The sequence below is a fragment of the Amphibalanus amphitrite genome, unplaced genomic scaffold (assembly GCF_019059575.1).
Source record: "Amphibalanus amphitrite isolate SeventyFive unplaced genomic scaffold, NRLGWU_Aamphi_draft 000056F_arrow, whole genome shotgun sequence".
NCBI lineage: Eukaryota > Metazoa > Arthropoda > Thecostraca > Balanomorpha > Balanidae > Amphibalanus > Amphibalanus amphitrite.
The window spans coordinates 247,037-271,726 of NW_024881552.1; the positions used below are offsets into that span (position 1 = coordinate 247,037).

General features: G+C 50.4%; 4 protein-coding genes across 9 annotated transcripts; 3 read left to right on the plus strand and 1 right to left on the minus strand.

Annotated features, from left to right (window-relative positions):
* The first annotated feature begins 354 nt into the window (after window positions 1-354).
* LOC122378209 (adhesive plaque matrix protein-like) lies at window positions 355-1,227 on the plus strand. The gene is made up of 2 exons (XM_043359014.1): window positions 355-512; window positions 640-1,227. Exons 1-2 carry the CDS (start codon window positions 507-509, stop codon window positions 1,093-1,095), a joined length of 462 nt encoding a protein of 153 aa, XP_043214949.1. The 5' UTR covers window positions 355-506; the 3' UTR covers window positions 1,096-1,227.
* A 4,977-nt stretch (window positions 1,228-6,204) lies between these two features.
* LOC122378206 (adult-specific cuticular protein ACP-20-like) lies at window positions 6,205-7,537 on the plus strand. The gene is made up of 2 exons (XM_043359009.1): window positions 6,205-6,289; window positions 6,860-7,537. Exons 1-2 carry the CDS (start codon window positions 6,284-6,286, stop codon window positions 7,343-7,345), a joined length of 492 nt encoding a protein of 163 aa, XP_043214944.1. The 5' UTR covers window positions 6,205-6,283; the 3' UTR covers window positions 7,346-7,537.
* A 539-nt stretch (window positions 7,538-8,076) lies between these two features.
* LOC122378210 (ribosome biogenesis protein bop1-like) lies at window positions 8,077-13,044 on the minus strand. 5 transcript variants are annotated; one of them, XM_043359019.1, is made up of 3 exons: window positions 13,021-13,044; window positions 10,734-12,678; window positions 8,077-8,624 (listed from the first exon to the last, which is right to left on the minus strand). In XM_043359019.1, exons 2-3 carry the CDS (start codon window positions 12,668-12,670, stop codon window positions 8,471-8,473), a joined length of 2,091 nt encoding a protein of 696 aa, XP_043214954.1. In that variant the 5' UTR covers window positions 12,671-12,678; window positions 13,021-13,044; the 3' UTR covers window positions 8,077-8,470. The 5 variants fall into 5 exon arrangements, with proteins under 5 accessions (XP_043214954.1, XP_043214952.1, XP_043214951.1 ...); XM_043359017.1 differs by having other exon boundaries at window positions 13,016-13,038; XM_043359016.1 differs by having other exon boundaries at window positions 12,968-13,025.
* A 211-nt stretch (window positions 13,045-13,255) lies between these two features.
* On the plus strand, window positions 13,256-24,547 carry LOC122378211 (ADP-ribosylation factor-like protein 2). Of its 2 annotated transcripts, none has more exons than XM_043359021.1 (5): window positions 13,256-13,477; window positions 13,863-13,930; window positions 21,235-21,345; window positions 21,869-22,031; window positions 23,555-24,547. In XM_043359021.1, exons 2-5 carry the CDS (start codon window positions 13,866-13,868, stop codon window positions 23,768-23,770), a joined length of 555 nt encoding a protein of 184 aa, XP_043214956.1. In that variant the 5' UTR covers window positions 13,256-13,477; window positions 13,863-13,865; the 3' UTR covers window positions 23,771-24,547. The 2 variants fall into 2 exon arrangements, with proteins under 2 accessions (XP_043214956.1, XP_043214957.1); XM_043359022.1 differs by having other exon boundaries at window positions 13,289-13,419.
* The last annotated feature ends 143 nt before the right edge of the window (window positions 24,548-24,690 follow it).

Below are 24,690 nucleotides of genomic sequence, written 5' to 3' on the forward strand. Positions count from 1 at the left end.
ATTTTATGGAAAATCCGAGATAGCCATTTTAAAGAACTCGTTGAGCTGCGTCTTTTCTGGTCCTTAATTTGCAATTTGCTTAAAACCCTGATTTTTGGCGATTTTTTAAACATTTACCACTTTTTTGACTAAAAACGCCATGTAGTTACATCACTAAAATCGATATATCTCAAAAATGTTTGGAAATTTTTTCTTAAAAATTGCACAGGAGACGTCAAATTGATAGGGGAGAAGGTATGCCAAGTTTCAAGTAGATAGCGAAAGTGGTTCATGAGTTATTCAAGAAAAACGGAGGGGGGGTCGGATCCGACCCCCCCCCAGGCGGTCGCGGGGTAAGGAGCAGCACGGCTCGGCACGAGCGGCCCCGTACTTACTACGGGCGCCGCCCCTCGCGGCCGGGACGACCTTCGTGAGCTGTATAAAGGCTGCGGCCACAGCGCCGGTCATATCACTCACAGCCGACCCGCCCCGGCACCAGCCCTCTCACACGCTCAAAGGAAACTACCATGAAGGTAAGCAGTAGTGCTTGGAGCGCATAAAATGATACGATACTGAACAGCCATGCTTTGAAATGTTAGGTGCTACAGTATACCAAAAGACATGCATTTTGACCCACTTAACCATTCTCTTTGCCCACAGCTGTTCGTCTTTGCTGCTCTTCTGGCCGTGGCTGTCGCCGACTCTCGGCCTGCCTACCAGCCTGCCTACCGCCCCGCCTACCAGCCTGCCTACCAGCCCGCCTACAAGCCCGCCTACAAGCCCAAGGGCTACGGCCACCACGACGACTACTCGGAGCCGAGGCCCTACCAGTTCGGCTACGCCGTCAACGACCACTACCACGGCGCCGTCTTCTCGCAGAACGAGCAGGCTGACGCCTACGGCAACGTCGAGGGCTACTACTCGGTCAACCTGCCCGACGGCCGCGTCCAGCACGTCAAGTACGTCGCCAACGACTACGGCAACAACGCCGAGGTCACCTACGAGGGCGAGGCCCAGTACCCGCAGTACAAGCCCGCCTACCAGCCCGCCTACAAGCCCGCCTACCCGGTGCACCCCGCGCCCGCCTACCAGCCAGCCTACAAGCCCGCCTACTAAGTCAAAACCGTGTGTGTTTGTGTAATTTATTCGTGTTTGGCAAGGACCTTAACTTTGTAAGGGTCTCTTGCGTCCATGTGCTATGCGTTATGTCCGTAAATAGATAAATAAAACAACCTGAGCACAGAACAATGTTAGCATTGACCAAATCGTCTACGCTGAAATCATATGTAAATTAATAGGTGCTAAGCAAGTGCCGATTACACAGGAACAATGGAAGATCTCAATTGCGTTTCCATCACTTTTAAGCGATGTTCTTAATAAAAAAAAACACACACACAGAGAGAACTATGAGCTGAGAGAGAGAGGTTCGTTCACGGACATTATGTAGACTCTAGAAACATTACCTACCACAGCCTCAAAACGTTCAAAGTTCAAGGAACGATTCGCTGCGGCGACGTTTCGAAAAGATCATTCGCAATCAAGTGGTACATGCATGTGTAAAAATGACCATGCACTACTCTTGAGTAGGTAGGCATTTGTGTTTTTTCCCATACCTGCTACATTGCATGATTAAATCGAGACATCCAGGCATTTAAACGGCACGTGCACTGTATCACACTTTTTAAAGTTTAATGCAATGCTTTAATATTACCAGCCGTGTGGTTCAAGGGGTGTGGTTAAACACGTTGAACCACACGGCTGCTGACGTCACTATCATATAGTTGCGAGCTTTTTGGCAGGTATGGGAAACACCTTCCAGCCCTAAGGCCGGGAATTCAATAAATGTCACCTCGCTTTTTTAGCAAAATCACCTCGGGCCTAACGGCCCTCGGAGTTTTCGCTAAAAAACCTCGGTGACATTTATTGAATCATCCCGGCCCCGGGCAGGAATATATTACTCTACTTGGACTTGTACTAGAAGTGAATGTGTTAGCATTTGACTGCTCGCCCGGTTGACCGCTGCGGAAACATTCGGCACTGCTGCCGGGGTGTGCTGTGTAGTCACAGTCATGTCTCATAAAATCAGCCCCATGTACGAGTATACCTTCCTCTCCCCTAGCGCCGAGTGGGTCGGTTTATAGCTTTGATTTCGCCAGACTCTCCACTACGTCAGTCTCATTTGCGGCGGCTGCCGGGCGCACGTCACGTGGCCACCGTGCCGTGACGCGGGCTCTCACTGCGGCTGTGACCTGTGACGAAACGTCACACCAGCCCGGTGGCAGTGTTAAACACTCATTAAACAATGTGACGTAATTAGCAATATGACATCATCGATTCTGCAAGATTTACTATACAGCTAGCAGCAGCCATTAGCATGGTCATTGGTCATAGATGAGCGGTCACGTGATTGCGGACTTAGTGGATTACGAGTGTGTGAAAACGTGATCATCGGTCAATCCCTTTTCTCAGCCAGTCTCTACATGCGTTTCTGGCGTAAGTCTGGGCTAGTTACTGGCCTTTTCTGAAACACGGTGGACCTTCAAAGGAGCCCGAGCGAGCGCGACAGATTCGCCGTCATCTGGGGACCACGTGTGAAGCCACCTGGATACCAAGTGGCGTCATCAAGGCGCCGTGTGATGTCATAGTTGACGTCATCAGTGCCAGGAGTCAGCTGTGAGGCGTGACAGGCCGTCGCCGCGGTAGGCCCCAGGTCACTCTCACTACCTCCCGATAAAATTCCCTTGCGGCCACTATGAATCTCCCATCATGTTCCCTCGCAGCATGCACGCTCTGCCTCGCGAACAGAACCTGAACAGTGTCGTCAAATATCTGGCGTGTTTAGTGTTTGAGGAAATCCTTATCCAGTAGCTAGCATCCTTGGGAGCATGACAATAAGATGTTCATCAGCTAGAGCGCCCACGAAGGAAATAGCATGGGTTCAACTGTACTGTGTACATGATGGCGAAGGTTCATTTTCGTTATCAAATATCAACGCTTCCGCGGGTTTCTGCAGTCTGAGAGCAATATGTTCATTGTTCAGTGCTGAACAAAAATGAAGCACTGCTGTGAGTCATTCATTTCATACGAAATCAGCCAAAGAACTTTAATAACATGTTGGAGTATAGGGTCTGGGTGAGCATCGGGTCAGTGTCGGGTCAGTGTTAGGTCAGTATCGGGTTAGTGTCTGGTTAGTGCCGGGTTCGGGGCCAGATTCAGTGTCTGGTTCAGTGTCTAGTTTACTGTCGGGTTTAGTGTCTGGGTTCAATAGGTATCGGTTCAGTGTCGGGTTCAGTTGCACCTGTGTCACGGAAGTGGGACCAAAGCCAGAGGGCAAAAGCCGAGACAGGAATCGATGTGCCGTTGTCTGATCTGGGAAGGCAAATTATAAAAGGCCAACCAGAACTTCATCTCTCGCAGACACCGTCAGGTAGATTAGGTTAATTTCAGCAAATGATCCACAAAAAATGAAGATGTGAAGAATTGGCACTATTCGCGCAATATCTACTGGTAGTCAGTTTGTATAAACCATGTGAATATCATTTACTGCTTATCGCCTGCTTATCACGCAGTAGGTAATATATTCACAATGAGAAAAACTTGATTGCATATACCTTCAACTATTATACATCGTATTATAACGTTTAATTGTAACGTGCGTGCATGAATTACAACGCGGAAAATATAACATTATGTAACAGGTTCGTTGTTCATCATATTGGAATGAGGAATCCCTGATAATTGAAATGCCAAAATGTCATCAGATGCAACAACATAAACCGCATGCGTTGTTTTCTCCAGTCGCACACAGAAGATGCAATAAAAGCCAGCCATAATCCCATGTCAATTGTCATATGAAAGGTCAGCCAAGCAGCCGACTGGTCCTCAGCCACAAAGGTCACCGTCTCGGTACAGAGTTCTTCGACCCGTTACTGCAGAAAGAGACGGCAATATTCAGCTATCGTGGACATACCTGGGGTTTTAACGTCATCGTGGAGAGAATCGGCAAGACGGAAACAATCCGAGATCGACATGAAAAAGGAAGACTAATCAAACTGAGAACAATGTTATAAAACAGAGCAAGTCTAAAACCACAGGGCCTGCAGAGATGCAGTTCCCAGCAGCTTTATCAGACGTCGTGGTGGTTGCTGCAGGGGGAGACAATGTGGGCTTCCGGCGATCGACATTATCGGGCTGACATTTGGCTGGACGGATATAATTTTTACGAAAGCACAATGTTGCTCACATCGTGGCGGGAGGCTGGCACTGCAAAAAAAAACATGACAGTTCTTATCAATCAATATTCAATAGTCGAATGGTTAAGAATATGCGTTATGCTTCAAAATTTCATTTTTTTCGAAGCAATGCGTTTAAAAAGTGTCTTTGAGCGGGAAGAAACAAAGGACAGTTAATCAGACAGAGCAAGCTGTTAGGATCATTACATAACAAACAAAAATATTGCAAAAAAAGCAAGGAAGTGCAATATCACCTTCGGTCCCTGCCTACAACTTGTTCTGCGACCAGAGACAACTTTCGACAATTACATTGACGGGAGTCTGGATTAACCCTCGCCGGCCGAGGGGGGGGCGGGTGCCGCCCCCCCCCCATAGGGTTTTTTTCGCGATAGCTCCGAACACGCTGGCGATAGAGAGCTGAAACATGGCATACCTGACCTTTGATTCAAGCCGGATCTTTTGACACCAACCGCATTTTTGGGTCAGGTCAGGTCACTGACCTATGACGTCATAAGTGAACCTCTGCAGTCTGCACGGTCTTCAGATGTCGCAACTTCACAACGCCCTCACTGCCAGAGGAGATGTCACAGGGAAATGAAACTTGCAGGATCTAGTATCCATTATGAGTCTCACAACTTGTATATCTCGGATTTTTCCTAAAGGTCATATGAGGTCAGGTCATTTTCGTGACCTCACCATTATAAGTCAATGGGGAAAAATTCAAACTGCTATTCTGGCGCCGGGAACGATCTCCAACTATCTCAAGCACACAGAATCGTGATTTGATGCACTCCTTGCAAGGTAAGATGCGTCACTTTAGCAATGTTGACCTTGCGTGACGTCATTTATGACGTCATCAAGGTCATACTAGTTTTTCGTCAATAACTCTTGATCAAATTGAGCTGGCGAGTCGGGAAAGCCACCAATGGACTCAGGAAGACCTGCCGAATCGAATGATATGCGACATGACCTCTTTCGACCAGCTCCGTGACCTGGGGGTGCTGACCTGACCTTGACCTGAGGTCAACACCCCAAGTTGACCTGACCCGAACAAAAAGTATATCATTCGACGCGCCTGAGCAAGGCGAGCACGATGCTGCCAAAAACACGGCTCTGCGGCCGTTTTTTGCGAAGTTATTCACCAAAAACTGAACCGTACCTTAGGACACTTGACCTGACCTCAGAGGTCACCGGTTGACCTAGGACCTTAAAATCGGGTACCAATCTCTGCGTCTCGTAACGGCGCACACGCTCGTTTTTTCCGCGACGCGCTAGCTCCACCAGGGGCGAAACGGCGAGGGGGTCGTACCCGCCCCCCCCCCCCCTCGGCCAGCGCGTATGTAGAAAACCAATAGGTCCGGCGAGGGTTAAATACCCTCAGCCCCAACTTATAGCATCCGAGATCACTCCTCTCCCGCTCAACATTATCTCGCATAAAAACAACCCCAAAGTATCCAAGTGTAGGTATAGTCAGCAAAGAAGGAGCGAACTCATAACACACTTTGGAGTATGGAAACTTTGGGGGAGTGCGCTACCGGAAAGTCAGTGCCGTCTTACCATGGCTCCGCTAATGGCAATCAACTGAACGAGCCAAGTTGGGCGGAAGGAGAGCATTCGGGACTCAGGACCATGCATTCCAAGCAAATTTCAGGATGCAATCCTTACGATAAAAGAATAACACTTTTCGAAATCAGAACCACTTAGCTTGCTCTCACTACGGAAATATATGTCATACGACACGGGGATGAGAACAAAGCACTTTTCCGGTAGGTAAATGCGTATAAAACATATGCTCTTGCACAAGGCAAGGACAGCCATTGGTCAGTTACGAACCGCCCACATTTTACATACTTCTGTCCTTCTCCATCTGTCCCTAAAAATACCACCCATTCTCCCGCCGTTCCGCGTTCTGAGGTGGGCGGTCGAGCATACCCGGCCCACACTGCATAACGGAAACCCGGGCTGGTGCACAGTGCACGCTGACCTTCAAAGGACGTATAAATGTCCCAGCGACGCCGCTGACCGCATCATTCATCGTCTGCAGATCGACAGCCGCCGACCACCGAACAGCCATGAAGGTAGGAGGGACCCAGAACCGGCGAATATGCCGCTAGTTCTGCAATTATTCGTTCATTGACAATGCAGACTTGTAACTTGGAGAGAATGAGACTTGCAATTCACGTTACATTAGTAACGTGAATTGCACGTCACATTAGTAACGTGATACAAAAAGGGGCGAGCAATACCTGCGGACATTACTTCTACGTTACTTCCATGACATTACTTCTAAGATAAATCATTTGTGATACCAACGATGCATGTCCGTATCATTGTCTCAAAACATCCGCTAACGATTCAATAAATATGTATGCCAGGGAAACGCGTTGTGCCGCGCTTGATGAGAAGTACGCATGAGCCGCCACAGTCTAGTTTCCGTGATTGTTGGAGAACAGGTCACAAATTGAAGGGTTCTAACGGTCCAGTTAAACTGAAACATGTCCGATAATAAAGGTAAAGCCAGAAGTCATACGCCAGGCCCAGAGTACTATAGAATCATTTAACAACTTCACATCCTCTCAGGCTACTTACTGATCGAGGGAACTATGGGCCGTCATTTTAACCCCGCCTCCCGCTCCCCTTGTTCGCAGCTGATTGTGATTGCCGCCGTTCTGGCCCTGGCCGTCGCCGACTCCGGCTACCAGTCCAACACCTACGACACCAACGGTTACGGAACCAACACCCACGACACCAACGGTTACGGAACCAACGGTTACGGAACCAACACCTACGACACCAACACCCACGGCACCAACGGTTACGGAACCAACGGCTACAAAAACGACGACCTCTCCGAGCCAACCCCGTACGAGTTCGGCTACGCCGTCAACGACCACTACCAAGGCGCCGTCTTCTCGCAGAACGAGCAGGCTGACGCCTACGGCAACGTCGAGGGCTACTACTCGGTCAACCTGCCCGACGGCCGCGTCCAGCACGTCAAGTACGTCGCCAACGACTACGGCAACAACGCCGAGGTCACGTACACGGGTGAGGCCCAGCACCCGGGATATACCCCCACCTACGGCCAGGGCAACAACCAGGGCTACAACGGCCAGCCGGCCTACTCCCAGGCCTAGTGAATCAGGCTAGAAGACGGCAGTTATCGAATGTCTTTCTACGACTCTCTTGAAATGTCGTTCGGGCATTCCATTGTTCTTATCAAATGCAAGTTTACTTTGTGTGATCCGTCTGTACGACGTCCGTGTTCCATGTCTTTTGATTGTGTTGCGTCGTGAAAGACAAAATAAATATGATGCTCAAAACCATAATTATCTGTTTAGAATCAATCACCAGATCTGGCTGACTTACTAGCCGTCTCAATAACTGTACAATATCCCACCAGCCCTGTGACGTGCGGGGCAATGCTGTACTCACTACTCAGGACACTTTAGAGTCATTGTGCCCATCACAACGTCAACCACTAGGCCGGTGTTGATTGAGTAGCGATGGACAGAACGACAGGAAGGTGCTCATAATAACCAATGACGAGGAATTGCAACATAGTTCCGACGGACGCTGTCACGGCCAGGGTATATGGTTACGGCGACCAATGGATAGAACGCCGAGCGGCGGAGAGGAGAAAGGCACACAGGCATGGAATAGTAAGGAGATCGACTGGCTGACCTGTGGATATGTTGAACTGAATGAAATGTCACGACCAATTATTTAATTTTCTCTTGAATCCTTCCCAAAGAGTTAATGGTAGAATCAGAAGATCGATTGCCAGTCACATCACCCGTCAACAGGGTTCTAGCCAACAGACACTACAGATATACGACAGGATAGCGCTAAGAGACTCAAAGTAGCATACAAATGTGAAATGTATTACTCCTATTTCCCTTCCTTCACATTGTGCCCCGCAGAGCAGTAGTCATTTGTTTGTGAGCGCTGGGGCGATCGCACTTCGACAATTGGCCGGAACAACTTGGTGAGAAAATCCCTCGAGACACACCCTGCCATTCTCACGAACCGAAGCGGAAACACCCGAGGCCCAACGTCTTCACATAGCACGCACACAAACAATAACAGAATCGTTCGCGCGGCGTCCGACACTTTCCCCGCCCGGGGCCGAGCACTGCGTCGGCGGAGGACCACGCAACTGGTGCTGCTACCTACACTAGCGCAACAGAAGCGGGTGCTGCCACCTACAGAGATGCAGCGGAAGCGTTGCGGCCGCCTGCGCGTCGCGGCACCGACCTTGCTCAGATCCAGAGCCGTATGGTGCCGTCGGCGCCGGCCGAGAGCGCCCACGGCTGCTCCGGGTGGAAGGCCACGTCGAGCACGCCCAGGTCGTCGTACAGACTGTGGCCCTTGAGCACCTTCACCGGCAGCACCAGGGCGTTCTTCATCAGGTCGCTGCAACAGGGAGACGGTGCGTTAGCTCACGGTATAACAGGAGATAAATAAGTGCAGAAAAGTAATCAAGAAATACAGAAAAGTGCACATTTATTCGAAATCAGAATTAGAAAGCTCAAAGGGACATCTTTTTTATCCGCAATAATGGCTTGAGATCATATATAAGATTAAATATCGATACCGATATCCGAGACATCCGCGATATCAATGCAGAAATCGTTTAACCCGCGCCCTGCTGGGGGGGGGGTGTTTGAACACCCCCCCCCCTTGTGGTTTTTTGCGAATATCTCAAAAACGGCGGCGCGGAGCGCCGCCGTTTTTGGTACACCTTATCATACATCAATTCTACACATGTTCTGAAAATTTCAGACCAAGGTCATTCAAGGTCAGGTCACCAGGTCACTTGAAGTGACCTCACCTCATAAAAAGTTTCAATGTCTGTCATAGCTACACCGAGTGACCGATCGCTTTGAAACTTTCAGCGATTGCTAAGAGCAATAGCATGTACAAAATGTATATCTCAGAATTTTGATATCGATGACCTAAGGTCAGGTCAATTTTGCGACCTCCTCATTATAAGTCAATGGGAGAAAATTGAAATGCGCCTCTTTTGGACGAAAGACATTATAAACACTCCCAAACACTGAATTACAAGTGGTTTAGACACACTGAACATGAAAATGGTGTCCGTGACCCCTGTTTATGCCCTGAAGTCATCTTAGGTCACGAATGGCATCTAACAGTTTTTCGCAAATAACTTTTGATAGAGGCATGCTAGAGCGATGAAAACGCCTTAGATGTCTTCAGCTCGACGATACGGATCGACTGACATGCAACTTAACCCTTTCCGGTCAGGTCATGACCTTGACCTGAGGTCAAATTTTCAAGTTGACCTTTCAAGGTCAAGTTATAGTTCATTCTATGCGTCTTGACGAGAGGAACACGATGCCGGTAAAAGTAAGCTCGTATAAGGCTTGGGTCAAAAGTTATTGCCGAAAAACTGTTTCCGAAAAAATCGGCTATTTTTGCAGTTTTTGCCCCCTGCAGGCAAAACCGTTGACGTTAGGTCAAATCTGAGAAAATTACTCAGAAAGGTCGTTAATAGGGCTATCGAATGCGCTTTTCCGCGGCGCTGTAGCTCTATTGGTTCCCGAGTTATGCGTTGGCTTCTTGGAAATTGTCGACATTCGACCTGGAAATCGGCGAAATTTTGCCTTCAATGACCTCTGGTGACCTGACCTTTGACCTGACCAAAAAATTGACCGAAGTGATTTCCTCATTATTTTTGACGCTCTTTCGAACGCCGCCTTTCGCGTATCGCTACGTGGCCCAGGAGCCGAGTTAGAAGGGGGGGGGGGTGTTCCAGTGTGCCAAAATTTGCAGATGTGGGTGGGAAACGACATCCAAATGAAAATCATTTTCCACTCTCACCTCCAGTTTTCAAGCCCAATTTTCCACTCCCAATTCCACCAAGAAGGAGCAATTGCGTGAATGGTTGTTTTGCATCTGTCACAATTGTAGATAGATTAATGTTTTTGATCATTTTCCCACTCTTTTTGGGTCTTACCTGACCGACAATTTTTCACTCTCATCCTTTTTTGGTCAGCAATTTTCCCCTGACACCCAAGCAAAAATATAATTTTGGGACACTGGGGTGTTCAAACACCCAGCAGGGCGTGGAAATCCAGGACCCCCCGCCGGGCGCGGGTTAAAACGATCGAGCAACATGCAAAAATGAACAGGAGTAAATACAAGGCACCATAAAAAATAAGATCGGTCTAAAGCAAACATTTTTCCCTGTTGATAGGTACCCGAACATAGGTTTTCTGTAAATGTTATGAGAAGTATGACATAACTATATTTAATTAATGAGTAATCAGCGATATACGAGTTCGTAATTAGTGACATACAACACGCTTTTTACGTCCAAATTAACTGCAAAGAATAACTATGACTTCATAAAAAGCATAAGTCACCGGAATGTCGTTCGATATTCAGAGCTTTAAATGCGTAAAAGAGACAAGATTTAGCGCCAGCACTGCGAAACAGTTTCAAGTGACCTCACTGTTCAGATCCCGACCACGCCCCTCCCCCTCCACCGCCACTCACTTGTACACCCTGGCGTGGTAGACCATGACCTTGCCGTCGTCGCCGCAGGAGGCCAGCAGCGGGTAGCGTCTGTGGAAGGCCACCTGGCGCACCGCCTGGCCGTGGAACCGCAGCCGGTGGCAGGGCAGCTTCGAGAGGTCCAGGTCAAACCAGTGCACGCGCCGGTCGTACGAGCCGATCACGACGTTGTCACCGCGCGGGTGGATGGCCAGGCTCGAGATCCACTTAGCACCGCCTGACAGCTTTTTGCTCAGCTCCTGTTTGACCAGGTTGAACACCTTGACGTGGTTCTGCGTGGCCACGAAGAAGTACGGCCGCAGCGGGTGGAAGGCGGCCGCCTGCGCGCGCTGCGTCTTTCGGAACGGCATCTGTGAGCGCCAGCGCGACATCTGGTGGATGAGAACGGACGTGTTTCCCGCGTCGGGCGCCACCGTGGCGAAGTAGTCGCCCTTGGCGTGCCAGCTGAGTTGCTTGCACTGCCGACTGATGTTGATGGTCAGTCGGATGCCCTGCGCCCACTCGGCCTCGGAGGCGCGCCGCCACGCGCAGCCCACCTTCTGGCTGCGCACCGTCGTGTCGTCCCGCTCGGGCGGCGCGCGGAACACGCCGTCCGCGCTGGCCGCCGCCGCCCGGTCGCCCAGGCCGTGGTTCACCATGTAGACCCGCTTCCCGGACGCGGCCGCTACCACCGACAGTTTGGGGTTGGGGTTCCACGCGACCGCCGTCACCGGCTCCTTGAACTCGACCGTCTTCATGCAGCGGCCGGTGGAGATCTCCCAAATCCGGAGGGTGCTGTCGTCCGAGCCCGAGGCAAAGAACTGGCCGCCCGGGTCAACACTGAGGGTGCGCACAATGTTCTTGTGGCCCGAGTACAGCTGGTTACAGTGGGTCGGGTACGGCTGCAGGTCGCGCTTGTCGGGCAGCTCCGGCAGCAGCTCCTCCGGTCCGGAGAGCTGTGTCTTAGTGACCGTTTTCCGCGGACACAGGTACAGGTTCAGGCAGCGCTCGAACCGCTCCTGGATAAATTCCGGGTATGCGGGCACGGCGCGCAGCGAGTGGTAGAGCTGCGGCAGCGGGCGCGCGCTGCCCGTCTCCTCCAGTCGCCGCTCGTGCTCGGCCCGCTCCGCCTCCGTGGGCAGGTACTCGAGCGGCGGGTGGTACGACTCCGAGTGTCCCGGCAGGCGCAGCTTGGGCGCCGGCTGCGGCCGGTACAGGCGCCGCATCTCGCCGGCGCTGCCGTCCTCGCCCCACAGCTGGTAGAAGCGCGGCTTCTCCACCTTCTCCTCGTCCAGCTTCAGGAAACCGCGCTTGATGTGGTCCACGAGCTTCGCCACTTTGAGCGCCTCTATGCGGGAGGGAACGAACGATCGTTTGTGCTCGGGACGCGCCGAAAGAGGCATTTCCATCACGTCACGTGTGAAAAAGTCCACCCACGGCGTGTCGGGGTCCGCGGCAGAGGTGGCGAACTTGCCCTGTGAGAGGCGCACGATCATGTCCACGTCCTCGTCAGTGAGTTTCTCCTCCTGGCCCGTGGTCTGGCGGATCACCGTGCGCCAAAAGTCGGGGTTCTCCACCTTCTCCAGGAAAGAGTCGATCTCGCCGCGTGAGGCGCCGCGCAGGATGCGACAGGCGTCGCGTGTATAGCCTACGTGGTCGTAGTCCTCATACCAATGCAGCGGCACGTCACCGATGGTGTTTTCGACATCCTCCTCGTCCGAGGAATCATGCTCGTACTCATCCAGTGCCTTGTTCTCATCCAGGATCTCCAAGGTGTCCTCGTCATCCTGTTCCAGGGGCAGGGTGTCCTCGTTGTCAGTTACCTCATCAGACACAGCTTTTCGTTTTAGGCTTTCAATTGCTATATCGCTTTCAACATCATTTTTACTGCTTTTCAAATCTGCCTTTTTTGCAGATTTTCCTTTCTTGCCTTTAGCCATCCTTGAAACTGCAAAAAGGAGAAAAATATTATTATGCAGAAGTATCAAACAACCATCAACTTTTACATCAATATCTGGTAATTCAGAGTAACCCAGAGTACCTAAACTTGAACTCAACTACAAGTCAACTACAAGTTGAACTACAAGTCAAATGAGCGGGGAATCCACAGGTTTCCTTCTAGCCTATCACTATCACCTTTCCTATGATACAGTAGGCAAGGAATTAAGGTAATATATCACTGGGATATAACTGTGATGGAGAATAACAGCATAACCACATAAATCTTAATAACGTGCCCTATCGAATAACACTTGATCTTTCCAGCATATTTTATAATATCACACAGCACGTGTCTTCGCAGGGTTCTAGTTACATTTTTTGGGAATTGTATCTGGCATCAATATTTTTCAGCGCACCTAGCGGCAGACAGATTTATGGCTTGTCTATTGATATTAAGATATCTTATAGTGCTTTAATCATAGAAATAGAAAGACAATTATCTATTTCAAATAATAATAGAAATAAATATTGAAAAATTACTCAATAAATTAATAAATATACTTTTGACATTTAATTTATAAAGTGCTCTAATTCAAACGTCTACATTTACGACGCAAGTGAGACGTTAATTAGCACAGGCTCTGAGTAATTATGACAAAATCATTTTTGTTTTCTCGTTGTTCTTTAGAAGGCGTGGCGAGCTAGGCTTCTATTCAAGCTTCTATTGAACTACATCTGCACAATCAACGTTAGTTAGAAGAGGGGTCCTTCTTTCGCCTGTACTTCCCAGTTGGAATAAGGTTGAGGTAGGTAATTAAAAAGTGATTTTAGTTTCATTTGAACATGTCACTTGCCTGAAATCATGTCATTTTGATATATATGTCATGTCATTTATTTTAAATCATGTAATTTATGTCATTTTCGTGATTGTGCTGAACCTACCCATGCCATGCCCCTGCATTTTTTTTTGTATTTTCTCTGTCTAACCCTGCATTCAATGTCTCTCGAATGACAAAGGTTCTATGTTGTCCAGCCAATCACGTTCCATAACTGCAGCCGAGCTCCCGCTGACCTTGAACGGGATCTGCCGGACGGCGTAGAATCTTCGTCGTCTGAGAGACATTGAACGCGGGATAAATTAGGCACACAAACACTTATGCAATCATTTATGTTTTGCTTATTTTGTTTCAGAGCATGGGTCTTCACACCATTCTGAAGAAGCTGAAGCAGAAAGAGAAGGAAGTCAGAATATTGATGTTGTATCCTCTATTGCACAACATTGCATATTATAGATAGGGAAAGTGTGTACACACCTTAAGCCCCTAGCACTTACCTTTCATTCTACATCCTGCATGTAGGTAGGTGATATGAAACACGGTGACTATAATATGAACACCTTTGCCAGCATCATACACCAAAGCAGAATTGCAGTATAATTGCTGAACAATCCAAGCAGCAAGGAATATAGGTACACGATACACTACCCCAATAGACCAAGGAATATAGGTACGGTGAGGAATAGGCAAGGAATATACACAATAGGCTACCCAATAGACCAAGGAATATAGGTACGGTGAGGAATAGGCAAGGAATATACACAATAGGCTATCCAATAGACCAAGGATTATAAGCAAGTCAAGGAATATGCACAATAGACCACACAGACCAGGCTGGAACTTTGAATCAGACTGCTTGATCAAAAACCCAGAAATTGTGCTGCAGAATTTCATAGTTAAGCAAATGTTAAGGGCTAAATGTTACATTGATATTGATATGAAAATATGAATGGTTGAATTAAGAAGGGAAAAAGGTTGAAGGCCCCTTAACCCTCGCCCGTATAGGGGGCCGGGGGGAGGGGGTCGAACGGACCCCCCCCCCCCTCGGTTTTTCGCGAATAACTCGCGTAAAAAACGGCCGATCGCGACAAAGCTCGGTATCCTCGCGTTAATCAATTTTACAGTTTTACACCTACCCTGAAAATTCCATGCCCCTGGCCCTGACCCAAACGACCTTTGACCTGTGACCTACTTTTCGAGACCATGTTTGGCCGGAATCGCGATTCGGCGTATGTCGGCTCGCATTAGCCGCGCGTTTGCAGTCTTTTCGTGGTTTCAAGCGTTCAAACATGATGTGATATGATGTTGGTCCCATGCATTACGGTGGGTGTCAAGGTTACCTGAAGGTCAGGTCAGGTCATTGACCTTTGATAACCTCGGCTCACTTTTTCGAGTTTTACGTGTGTCTAGGCTAGTTTTTGGAGCTGAATTCGAATTAACCCTCGCCGGACCTATTGGTTTTCTACATACGCGCCGGCCGAGGGGGGGGCCGGTACGACCCCCCCTCGCCGTTTCGCCCCTGGTGGAGCTAGCGCGTCGCGGAAAAAACGAGCGTGTGCGCCGTTACGAGACGCAGATATTGGTACCCGATTTTAATGTCCTAGGTCAACCGGTCACCTCTGAGGTCAGGTCAAGTGCCCCAAGGTACGGTTCAGTTTTTGGTGAATAACTTCGCAACAAACGGCCGCAGAGCCGCGATTTTGGCAGCATCGTGTTTGCCTCGCTCAGGCGCGTCGAATGATATACTTTTTGTTCGGGTCAGGTCAATTTGGCGTGTTGACCTCAGGTCAAGGTCAGGTCAGCACCCCCAGGTCACGAAGCTGGTCGAAAGAGGTCATGTCGCATATCATTCGATTCGGCAGGTCTTCCTGAGTCCATTGGTGGCTTCCTCGACTCGCTAGCTCAATTTGATCAAGAGTTATTGATGAAAAACTAATATGACCTTGATGACGTCATGATGACGTCACGCAAGGTCAACATTGCAAAAGTGACTCATCTAACCTTGCAAGGAGTGCATCGAATCACGATTCTGTGTGCTTGAGATTGTTGGAGATCGTTCCCGGCGCCAGAATAGCAGTTTTCATTTTTCCCCTTTGACTTATAATGTTTATTTATTTATTTATTTATTTATTGAACGTCTTTGGACCATCCACAGGAGCCGTGGCTATTCTCAGTCCAGTGTCACAATCGCTGAACAGTAGTAAAAGTGGGTAAAAAGGTACATGCATTCCCATACACACATAAAACGCATAATAAAAGAAAAAGAGAAACATCACAGCGCAAGTTACAAGTTTCACAAGCGGTAAATAAGCCTCACAGACGATAGGTAACTATACCGGAACAGCACCTACTCGTACTCTCTCTTGAGGTAAAGACGCAAGTTCTTTTTGAAGGCATCATGCTTGAGGGCAGTCAGCTCCACCGGCACACCGTTGTAAAGCTGCGGTGCCCGGTACGCAAACTGGCGTCTACCTGCCTCCGATCGGATGCGAGGTAGGTAAAAACTGTTGTCCTGTCGCGTTTGTCGTATACGTAAATTCGAGCTTTTGATAAAAAGTGAGGCAAGTGGAGCCGGTTCTCCCCACCGGAGTGTTCGGTGGACTAGAGAAAGTGTGTGGTAATCCGACAGCTGTGTAGATGTAAACCAGTCAGGACCTTTCAAAATATCCGAAATATGGTCAAATTTGCGTCTCCCAGCAACCACTCTCGCGCAAAAGTGAATAATCTTTTGGAGTTGCCTATGATTTTTGCCAGTACAATTACCGAACACAGTTATACAGTACCTAACGTGAGAAAGTACTAGACCGTGCACAACTGTTGGTATCACCCTCTGAGGGAGGTAATGCCGGATATGGCTGAGGGCAATCAACATTCCGAAGCACTTACGCACGACATGTGCCACGTGTTCGTCCCATGACAGAGTAGGGTCGAATATCACGCCGAGGTTTCTCACACTCCGTTCCGGGCGTAGAGTCTCGCCACGGAAACGCACCTCGATCGTGGGGACACTGCGGAGGTTCGGCCTGCTGCCAAATACCATTAGTTGGGTTTTCGAGGCATTCACCTTCAGGGCATTAGCCCTGAACCACACGTCCAAAGACGTGAGGGAGCTCTCCATGCGCCCTACCAGAGCCGCAATGTCATCCTTACCGCCGGACACAAGCACTTGCGTGTCATCGGCGTATTGGACGACATGGGCATCAGGCGCGCAGAGGCTCAGGTCATTGGCGAACACTGTGTACAACAATGGCCCGAGGGCAGACCCCTGGTACACCCCCACACTGTTTCGCAGCGGTCGCGAGAGGCACCTTCGACCAGAAACAGGGTCAGTGATGGAAACACTCTGTGTGTGGTTTGATAGGTAAGAGCGGAACCATTCAGCGTCAACTCCATGCTGCTCTAGTTTGGTCAATAGTTTGGAATGGTCGATAACGTCAAAACATTTACTTAAATCTATCAGACAGAGTAGAGTAAGATCACCTCTGTCTGTCGCAGATAAAATATGGTCGGATACGCTGAGCAATGCAGTTTCTGTTGAGTGTCGTGGCCTAAAACCGTGTTGAGCTGAAGCTAAGAGATGATTGGATGACAAATAAGCATAGAGCTGACGCTGAACGACCTTCTCGACGATTTTGGACATGACGGGGACTAAGGAAATAGGTCTGAAGTTGGCTGGGTTGGAACAAGGACCGGATTTGTGAATAGGATGGATTATGGAGTGTTTCCACGCCTCTGGGAAAGCACAGTTTGACAGACAGGTATTCACGATGTTCAGCAACGGCACTCCAATCGCGTCGAAACATAGCTTGATGGTGCGTATGCATAAACCATCCATGCCACAGGCCGAAGTGTTACGCATTCCGACAATCGTTCGTCTGAGTGTGTCGTAATCGATGGTACCAACAGTAAAACCGCACGAGCCAACACGCGGGACACGGCATATATCGTCTGCGGAGGTCACACCCGACTCGGCAAGCTCCCTAGCAACGTTAGGCCCGACGCCGACAAAATACTCGTTTAACGCATCAGCGCTGACTGTCGGCGTAGCACGCACGCCCTTGCTATTGCCGATGACTTGCCTAATATTTCGGTACACAGAAGTCGGGCCCTGTTCCACTATGCGCTGCCCTAAGTTTTCTCGCACATCCCGGCGTATGGCGGATTTCACGGCGCGGTTCAGCGATCGGTACTCAGCCGCGCTGCCGCTGTCACCGCCCCGCCGGGCCTCACGGGCCGCGCGCCGCCGACACATCAACTCACGCGTGGCCTCTGTCACATGTGGGGCGTCTGGGTTTCGAATGGTAACTCTCTTCATCGGTGCAAAACGGTCGAGAATAGGTAAGAAAATGTCCAAGAAGCGCTGCCACTGGTCGGAACAGCGGCCTTCGCGGTAAACGGCCTGCCAGTCTGCCCGATGTAGGCTGGCATGCAACTCCGTTACGTTCACCCGGTTTAGCGGCCGGCAGTTCACAACCGCGGGCTTCGCACGAGGGCGAGGGATGGTAAGCGCCGCGACAACATACTTATGCGGGCTGATGTCGCACACCCTAGTGCCGCTCTTCCTAATAATGTCGCGATCATTCACGATAATCACGTCCAGCAAGGATCCTGTAGCATATGTTGGCTCGACAATTAGTTGCGACATAGAGTAAATGCTAAGAAAGTTCACAAGTGTTTGCCGAGATGAATCGGAGCTGTCCGCTAGGATATTACAGTTCAAGTCACCGTTTATGACTACTTTGGAACCGGGGAATTTAATCATCACATGCTGCAGTTGCGTTTCCAAAGTTTCGAAATCAGCTTCTAGAGCCGCCACAGTCCGTCTCGGAGGCCGATACACCGCTGCCAAAACAAACTGGTGGCCGCGCCGACCCGACCCGACACTCAGCCACAGTGACTCCATCTTGCTGGACGGGTTGGCTGCCGGCGGGACCGTAATAACGGAGGCGTCAATCGCGTCACGACACAGCACTGCGACACCTCCGTAGCCGGACTTGTCGGGCCGGTCAGCGCGGAACACGCGGTAGCCCGGGAAGCTCAACAGTCTGTTGGGAGTGCTGGGCTTCAACCAGGTCTCAGTGACGGATAGCAGGTCGTAACGTCTCTTACACAGTTCGTGGCTTAACTCAAGAAGTTTCGGTTTCATTGACTGAATGTTTAACGCACCAATCAAGAAGCCGCCGCGGACGTCAGGCGACTGCCACCCGTTCGGGCCGCGCACACGTCCCGGCCGGTTACCGCGCCGCGTTCTATGTGCGGGCCGCGCACCGGCCGCGGTGGCCGCAGCTGAGGCGGCCGCCGGCAGAGGACCAGGCGCCACAGGTTGCGTTGTCTCCCCCATCCGCGGCGCTCCCAGTCCGCTCCGTCGGTCTCCGTTCCCGACCGGCTGCGGGCTCCTAGCAGCCGGCCGAGTGACAACCGCCACGCCGCCCGCGCCGGTGACAGCAGCCGCACCGGCGCCAGCCGAGACGGCCGCCGGCTGAGGACCGGTCGAGTGTTGTTGGTCGGTCTCTCCCATCAGCGGCGCCCCAGGTTCGGCGCGACGGGCTCCCCCCTCCTCGGCCAGCCGCGGCCCCGGGACAGCCGGCCGAGAGACAGCAGACGCGCGTGTCAGAGGGGCGCCAGTCGCTGGGTCAGCCGCGGTCGGCCCGGTAATATCTCCTTTCAGCCGCTCCGCCAACTGGCCGCTCTCGCCGGCTCCCACCTCCCCTCGCGCCCTATCCCCAGTCGGCGGCGGGACCGCGGCCCCATGGCGCGGCGGAGCAGCACCACTCACAGGGGTGCCCGCGGCTAAAGTTGGTCCAGCAGCCGCAGGCGGTGCGGGGTCAGGGTCAGAGACGCAGCCAGCCCTCCCCGGAACGGGTGTAGCCGGGCCGGTCGGTCGGGCGGCCGTCTCCTTTCTCCTGTATCCGCCCCTGGTCGCACGGCCGCCGCGGTCGGCGCTCTCAGCCGAGACCAGGCGGCCACTGCGAGGCCGCCGACGGCCGGTGACGCGACCAGGGCGGGACGTGTAGCAATTAAGGTGACGAGTGTATTGGTCTCGGTGCAACGGCTCAAGCAGCTAATGGGGAGGTCACGAAAATGACCTGACCTGATATGACCTTTAGGAAAAATCCGAGATATACATGTTGTGAGACTCATAATGGATACTAGATCCTGCAAGTTTCATTTCCCTGTGACATCTCCACTGGGGCGTTGCGAAGTTGCGACATCTGAAGACCGTGCAGAGGTTCACTTATGACGTCATAAGTCAGTGACCTGACCTGACCCAAAAATGCGGTTGGTGTCAAAAGATCCGGCTTGAATCAAAGGTCAGGTATGCCAAGTTTCAGCTCTCTATCGCCAGCGTGTTCGGAGCTATCGCGAAAAACCCTAACAACAACAACAAACAACAAAACACATTTATTAGACATAAAATGGAAATAAGCAAATAGTCCAGGTGGTGGTGCAAAAGCTGATGCTTAAATCGAGGCACCACCACCTGGTAACGTAAACAGAATAAATGAATATGGTACAATCCAGGGCCGCGGAGAGTCAGGTCGGCTGCCGCGCCCCCCCCCCCTATGGGGGGGGGGCGGCAACCGCCCCCCCCCCCCTCGGCCGGCGAGGGTTAAGCAACCATATGGACATTTACGAAGTAGGTAGTTTGTTTTGGTCGAAGCTGTCAGAGGTGGTTGACACCTACTACAAATACTCGGCAGGACCTCTACTGGTTGTCCTGACCTGACCTGAACCTAACCCGACCTGGCCTAAATGCATGAAGACATCACCTGTGATCAAAACTAACGTGATATGCGTGATCAGCACCCCGAAAAAAACCCTTAGCAGCTACCCTTTACGATGTTCTTACAGGTCCCGATTTTCCCGACTGTTGGGTCATTAACCTGACCTGGAAGGTCAACCAATGACCTAGGACCTTAAAATTGGGTATCATCGGCTTCCTCACGGGCAACACGCTCGTTTTCCCCGCGAAGCTCTAGCTCGATCAGGGGCGAAACGGCAAGGGGGGTCCAACGGACCCTCCCCCCCCCCCCATACCTACGTTCGCGGCTGTAAAAACACCAATAAGGGAGAGGGTTAACAGACAGTGGTACCCAGACTGTGATGTATGACTTGTATGGGCAGTGCTGGGTTACAAAGTGCTATTGCTACTTAATTGAGCTCAGCTCAGCTTGTCAACATTGATAGACCTATACCATCCCATGCAAAATATGTTTAGCTACACATCATGATGTAGGAACTCTGATAAATCAACCCTGCTTCTGTCTGAACTGATCAAAACTGACTAGTGACTGAAATGATCTCATCAAAATTGCCATGCTGCACAGTCTGGCTCTTCTGACTGCAGCCCTAGTCACCAAGGAAAGGAAATGACCGGCATGGAAACAGTTAAACTGGCCTCTTATCATAGGCAGTCCAGCCTGTGTGTCTATTCTACTGCCCACCATTAAGTTACCTAATCCCTTTTAACATATCAGGATGGACTTAATGTCCTAGGTTTTAGATCCAGTTTCTCTCTCAAGCAGATATTTTCCTACAAAGCGTTTTTTTTATAGATTTATTGTCAGGAGAGCCATTACATTTTATTTTACCCTCTAAAGTCTAAGGTGTACCTCTCCTCTACCCTCTAAGGTGTGCTAAGGTGTAAGGTGTACCACCCACCTCTAAAGGTGTGGTGGTTCTTTTATAGATTTGTCTGTCCTTGTGTTTCCCTGACTAAATCTCAGAGGCCTGGACAATGCTGGCAAGACAACTATAATGAAGCGTTTCAACGGTGAAGACATCTCTACCATCTCTCCAACCCTGGGGTTCAACATCCAGACTTTGGAGCACAAAGGGTATGCAGTGCATGTTTTATAGGCACATCGCTAGGTACTTCAAAGCTATATTTTCCATTTTGAAGGCACCCTGTTTTCTTCAGTAGGTACGGATAAAGGTAATTTTGATACTTCATACTCGCCCACTATTTTAGGAACTAATTGAGTGAATTACAGTGGGCTATCTGCTAGTTTTGCCTCCCTTTCTATTTCACTGGCTTTTTTGCAGTTCATTTCGTTTTCTCGCTGCCATTTTATTATCTCCACCTATAATCGTGAGGTTTACATATCAGTGTCAGTTATGCGGCTCACCGGCCGTATTTTGCGGCCCGCGCAGCCGATCCTGGCATGTCTTGAGCCAGCAAAATTTTGGAACCCGTGTTTCATTGATGGGGCTTTGAATGATGCTTACTGCGTGCTAGTGGCTAACATCAGATCACATTATCTTCGTTTTTTGTCATACGCGCTTCTAATGATTTCGGGCTAGGCCATCGTGCTTTTTTTTGCTAGATCTGCAACCATTTAATAATTTTCAACCGTCCAGGTTCAAGCTGAACATCTGGGACGTGGGCGGTCAGAAGTCACTGCGCTCGTACTGGCGCAACTACTTTGAGTGCACGGACGGTCTGGTGTGGGTGGTGGACAGCGCTGACAAGCGCCGGATGGCCGACTGCAAGAAGGAGCTGCACGCTCTGCTTCAGGAGGAGGTGAGACGGGGACCGCCAGCGCCGAGACTGGGACTGCTCGAGGTGGCCGTGCATGATGGGCTCCTTCTGTGACCTGTTAACCGACAACACTTTCTGTGGACTGTGGACTGTGGCGTTTTTTTAACGCGCACTGTGAGCCGATTTGTTATAAATTAACGCACTGTTCGGTATTAAACTTTCATGATGTTCTCAACAGTTTGTTTTTTGAACTTCACATATGCCATCACGGGGATTCTCAGCGTTCCACCACCGCTAACCGCTCATTTCCAACATACACTCTGACTCGACGTTAACCCTCGCCTGCACATGGGGGGGGGGTGGTTGCCACCCCCCCCCCCCCCCAGGCAGTCTTTCTGCTCTGCACTCAACATTTTTAGAGCTAGAAGGCTGATTTTTCGTATAGCTGCTCGTCTATCCTTTCTTGATGTCCACTGAAAATTTCAAGTTTCTGTGATTTTTGGTTTCGGAGATATGACCTTGTTTTTTTCAGGTCATGTCATGACCCAAATGGCCAATTCTCAACATCTTGCGTTTGCCATGGGCCTTGTGAGCTTTTAACACCCTGATTTCGGCCTTTTTTGCCAGTCTTACCTCCCACCTATCATGGAACATGTTGTTCGACGATGTACAGGGGTCAAGGTCAGGGTCAAGGTCAACCTAGGTCATCTAAGATAATTGCGTTTTAGGCAAGCTGAATTTACTTTTTGTGAAGTTTTTTGACTGCATTTTTGGTAAAAGCTTCTCAGATCATGATTTCATGTGATATGGACCCAAAAACAATCGGTGCACACATCAGTATACACACAGACACACACAGACATACAAACACATATAATTGACCTTGACCTAACTTGACCTGAAATGACCTCAGCAGCAAAATTCTGGTCGGATAGTGTGACAAAGAGGTTCTAGCTGGCTTGGCACCAGAAAACAGCATCGTCATCGGTATTTGATAAGCAGCGCACTTGATATCCAACGGTGACCCAAAACAGCAACATTTTTTAGTTTGACCTGACCTGGAAGGTCAATGACTGACCTGAGAAGGTAAAACTGGGTATCATTGGATTCGTCTCTTCCCAAAGAATCTTTTTGGTCTTTACTGCTAAGCTCTATCTCCAACAGGAACGAAATGGCGCGGGGGGGGGGGTGTCAACCACCCCCCCCCCCCCCATGTGCGTTCTAGGATGGGAAAATGGCATGTGCGGGCGAGGGTTAAAAGATAGCATGTCCTCCCGTTCACATCACCTCATTCTCGTCAACACAGCCCATCCCTTGCTCTCTCCACCCTTACCCCGCCTGTGTCTGACCACCGTCCCCTCGATCGGATAGCGTCTGGCCGGCCCCGGCACTGTCTAACCCCCCCCCCCCTCTCGACAGCGTCTGGCCGGTCCCGACCACTGTCTAACCCCCCCCCCCCCCTCTGACAGCGTCTTGCCTACCCTAATCACTATCTAACTCCCCCTCTGACAACGTCTAGCCGGCCCCTGACCACCGTCTACCCCCCCCCCCCCTCTCTCTCACAGCGTCTTGCCGGCGCCACACTGCTAGTATTCGCTAACAAGCAGGACCTGGCCGGGGCGCTGAGCCGGGAGGAGATCCGCGCCCAGCTGGAGCTGTCGGCCATCACCACGCACCACTGGAGGATCGTCTCGTGCTCGGCCGTCACCGGAGAGAACCTCGTCACCGGCGTGGATTGGCTGCTCGACGATATCGCCGCCCGGATATTTGACATGGACTAGACGCTACAGGGAGGGGATAGGTATGAGGCGAATTCCTGGTGGGATGGTGGGATAAGACAAAAACCTCACGATTGTGATCATCGTGACTGATTGCTAACTAGTGTCAGTTGAGTGACCCATGACGTATCGGTCATGGACTTCTCACCGATGTCTATAAGCTGCGGACTGATCTCTGCTGAATGACGTCATACCGCGTGTCCAGAGTTACGTCACACTACGCTGGTGCACTGAATGACGTCATCTCTCGGTAGGTGAGGTCCTCGGCGCATACTCCCGCTCTGAAATATCGGCTGTCTAGAATACTCGGACCCGGTGTTATGCAGTGAAAAAGGGAATGTCTCAGCAGGTTGATGTGTTCACTACTGCGACCTTTGAAAATACGAGAGCTATTTGCGACCATCGGCGAACACAAGGTGCCCAGCCCACCGAAGGAAGCTTTAGCCTGAAGTGCTGCTGCTACCTTCAACACTGAAGCCTTATGTAATATCGGATGATGAATGACGTAGGCGACTGTGGCGTAGAACGGGGCAAGTCTGGTCTAGATCGATGCTAACGCACTAAACTCGTACTGACCGTGCGGTTAGCGTCCCGCACCGGTGTGCACCAATGAATAGCACGTCCGACGGCGCTGTGATATGGAATGTGTGTGGGGATCGGAGGAGGACACATTGAGTCATTGACACCCACATTCCGTAGTAAATGCACTGTTATAGTTTGTCTTGCTTTGTGGCGATGCTAACTTATTGACGTAATGAATAAAGTGTCGCTTTTGTTCTCCATACGTCTCGGATGTTCTGGTTTCCCGACCCAAGGGCTAACAAAGTTACACAGAACAGGCCATCTAGCCTATAAGTAAAGTAATCTTGATCTAGCCAGGGTAATATGACGTGTATGCATTACACAACCTGCAGCATTGTGCG

Excerpts from the sequence above, each read along its gene's own strand:
- LOC122378211 (XM_043359021.1), top strand. The coding sequence starts at position 13,866 with ATGGGTCTTCACACCATTCTGAAGAAGCTGAAGCAGAAAGAGAAGGAA. Across the intron at positions 13,931-21,234 it reads GAAGTCAGAATATTGATGTT|AGGCCTGGACAATGCTGGCA; the intron begins GTATCCTCTATT and ends ACTAAATCTCAG. Across the intron at positions 22,032-23,554 it reads ACGCTCTGCTTCAGGAGGAG|CGTCTTGCCGGCGCCACACT; the intron begins GTGAGACGGGGA and ends TCTCTCTCACAG.
- LOC122378210 (XM_043359020.1), bottom strand. Across the intron at positions 8,625-10,733 it reads TACCACGCCAGGGTGTACAA|CGACCTGATGAAGAACGCCC; the intron begins GTGAGTGGCGGT and ends TCCCTGTTGCAG.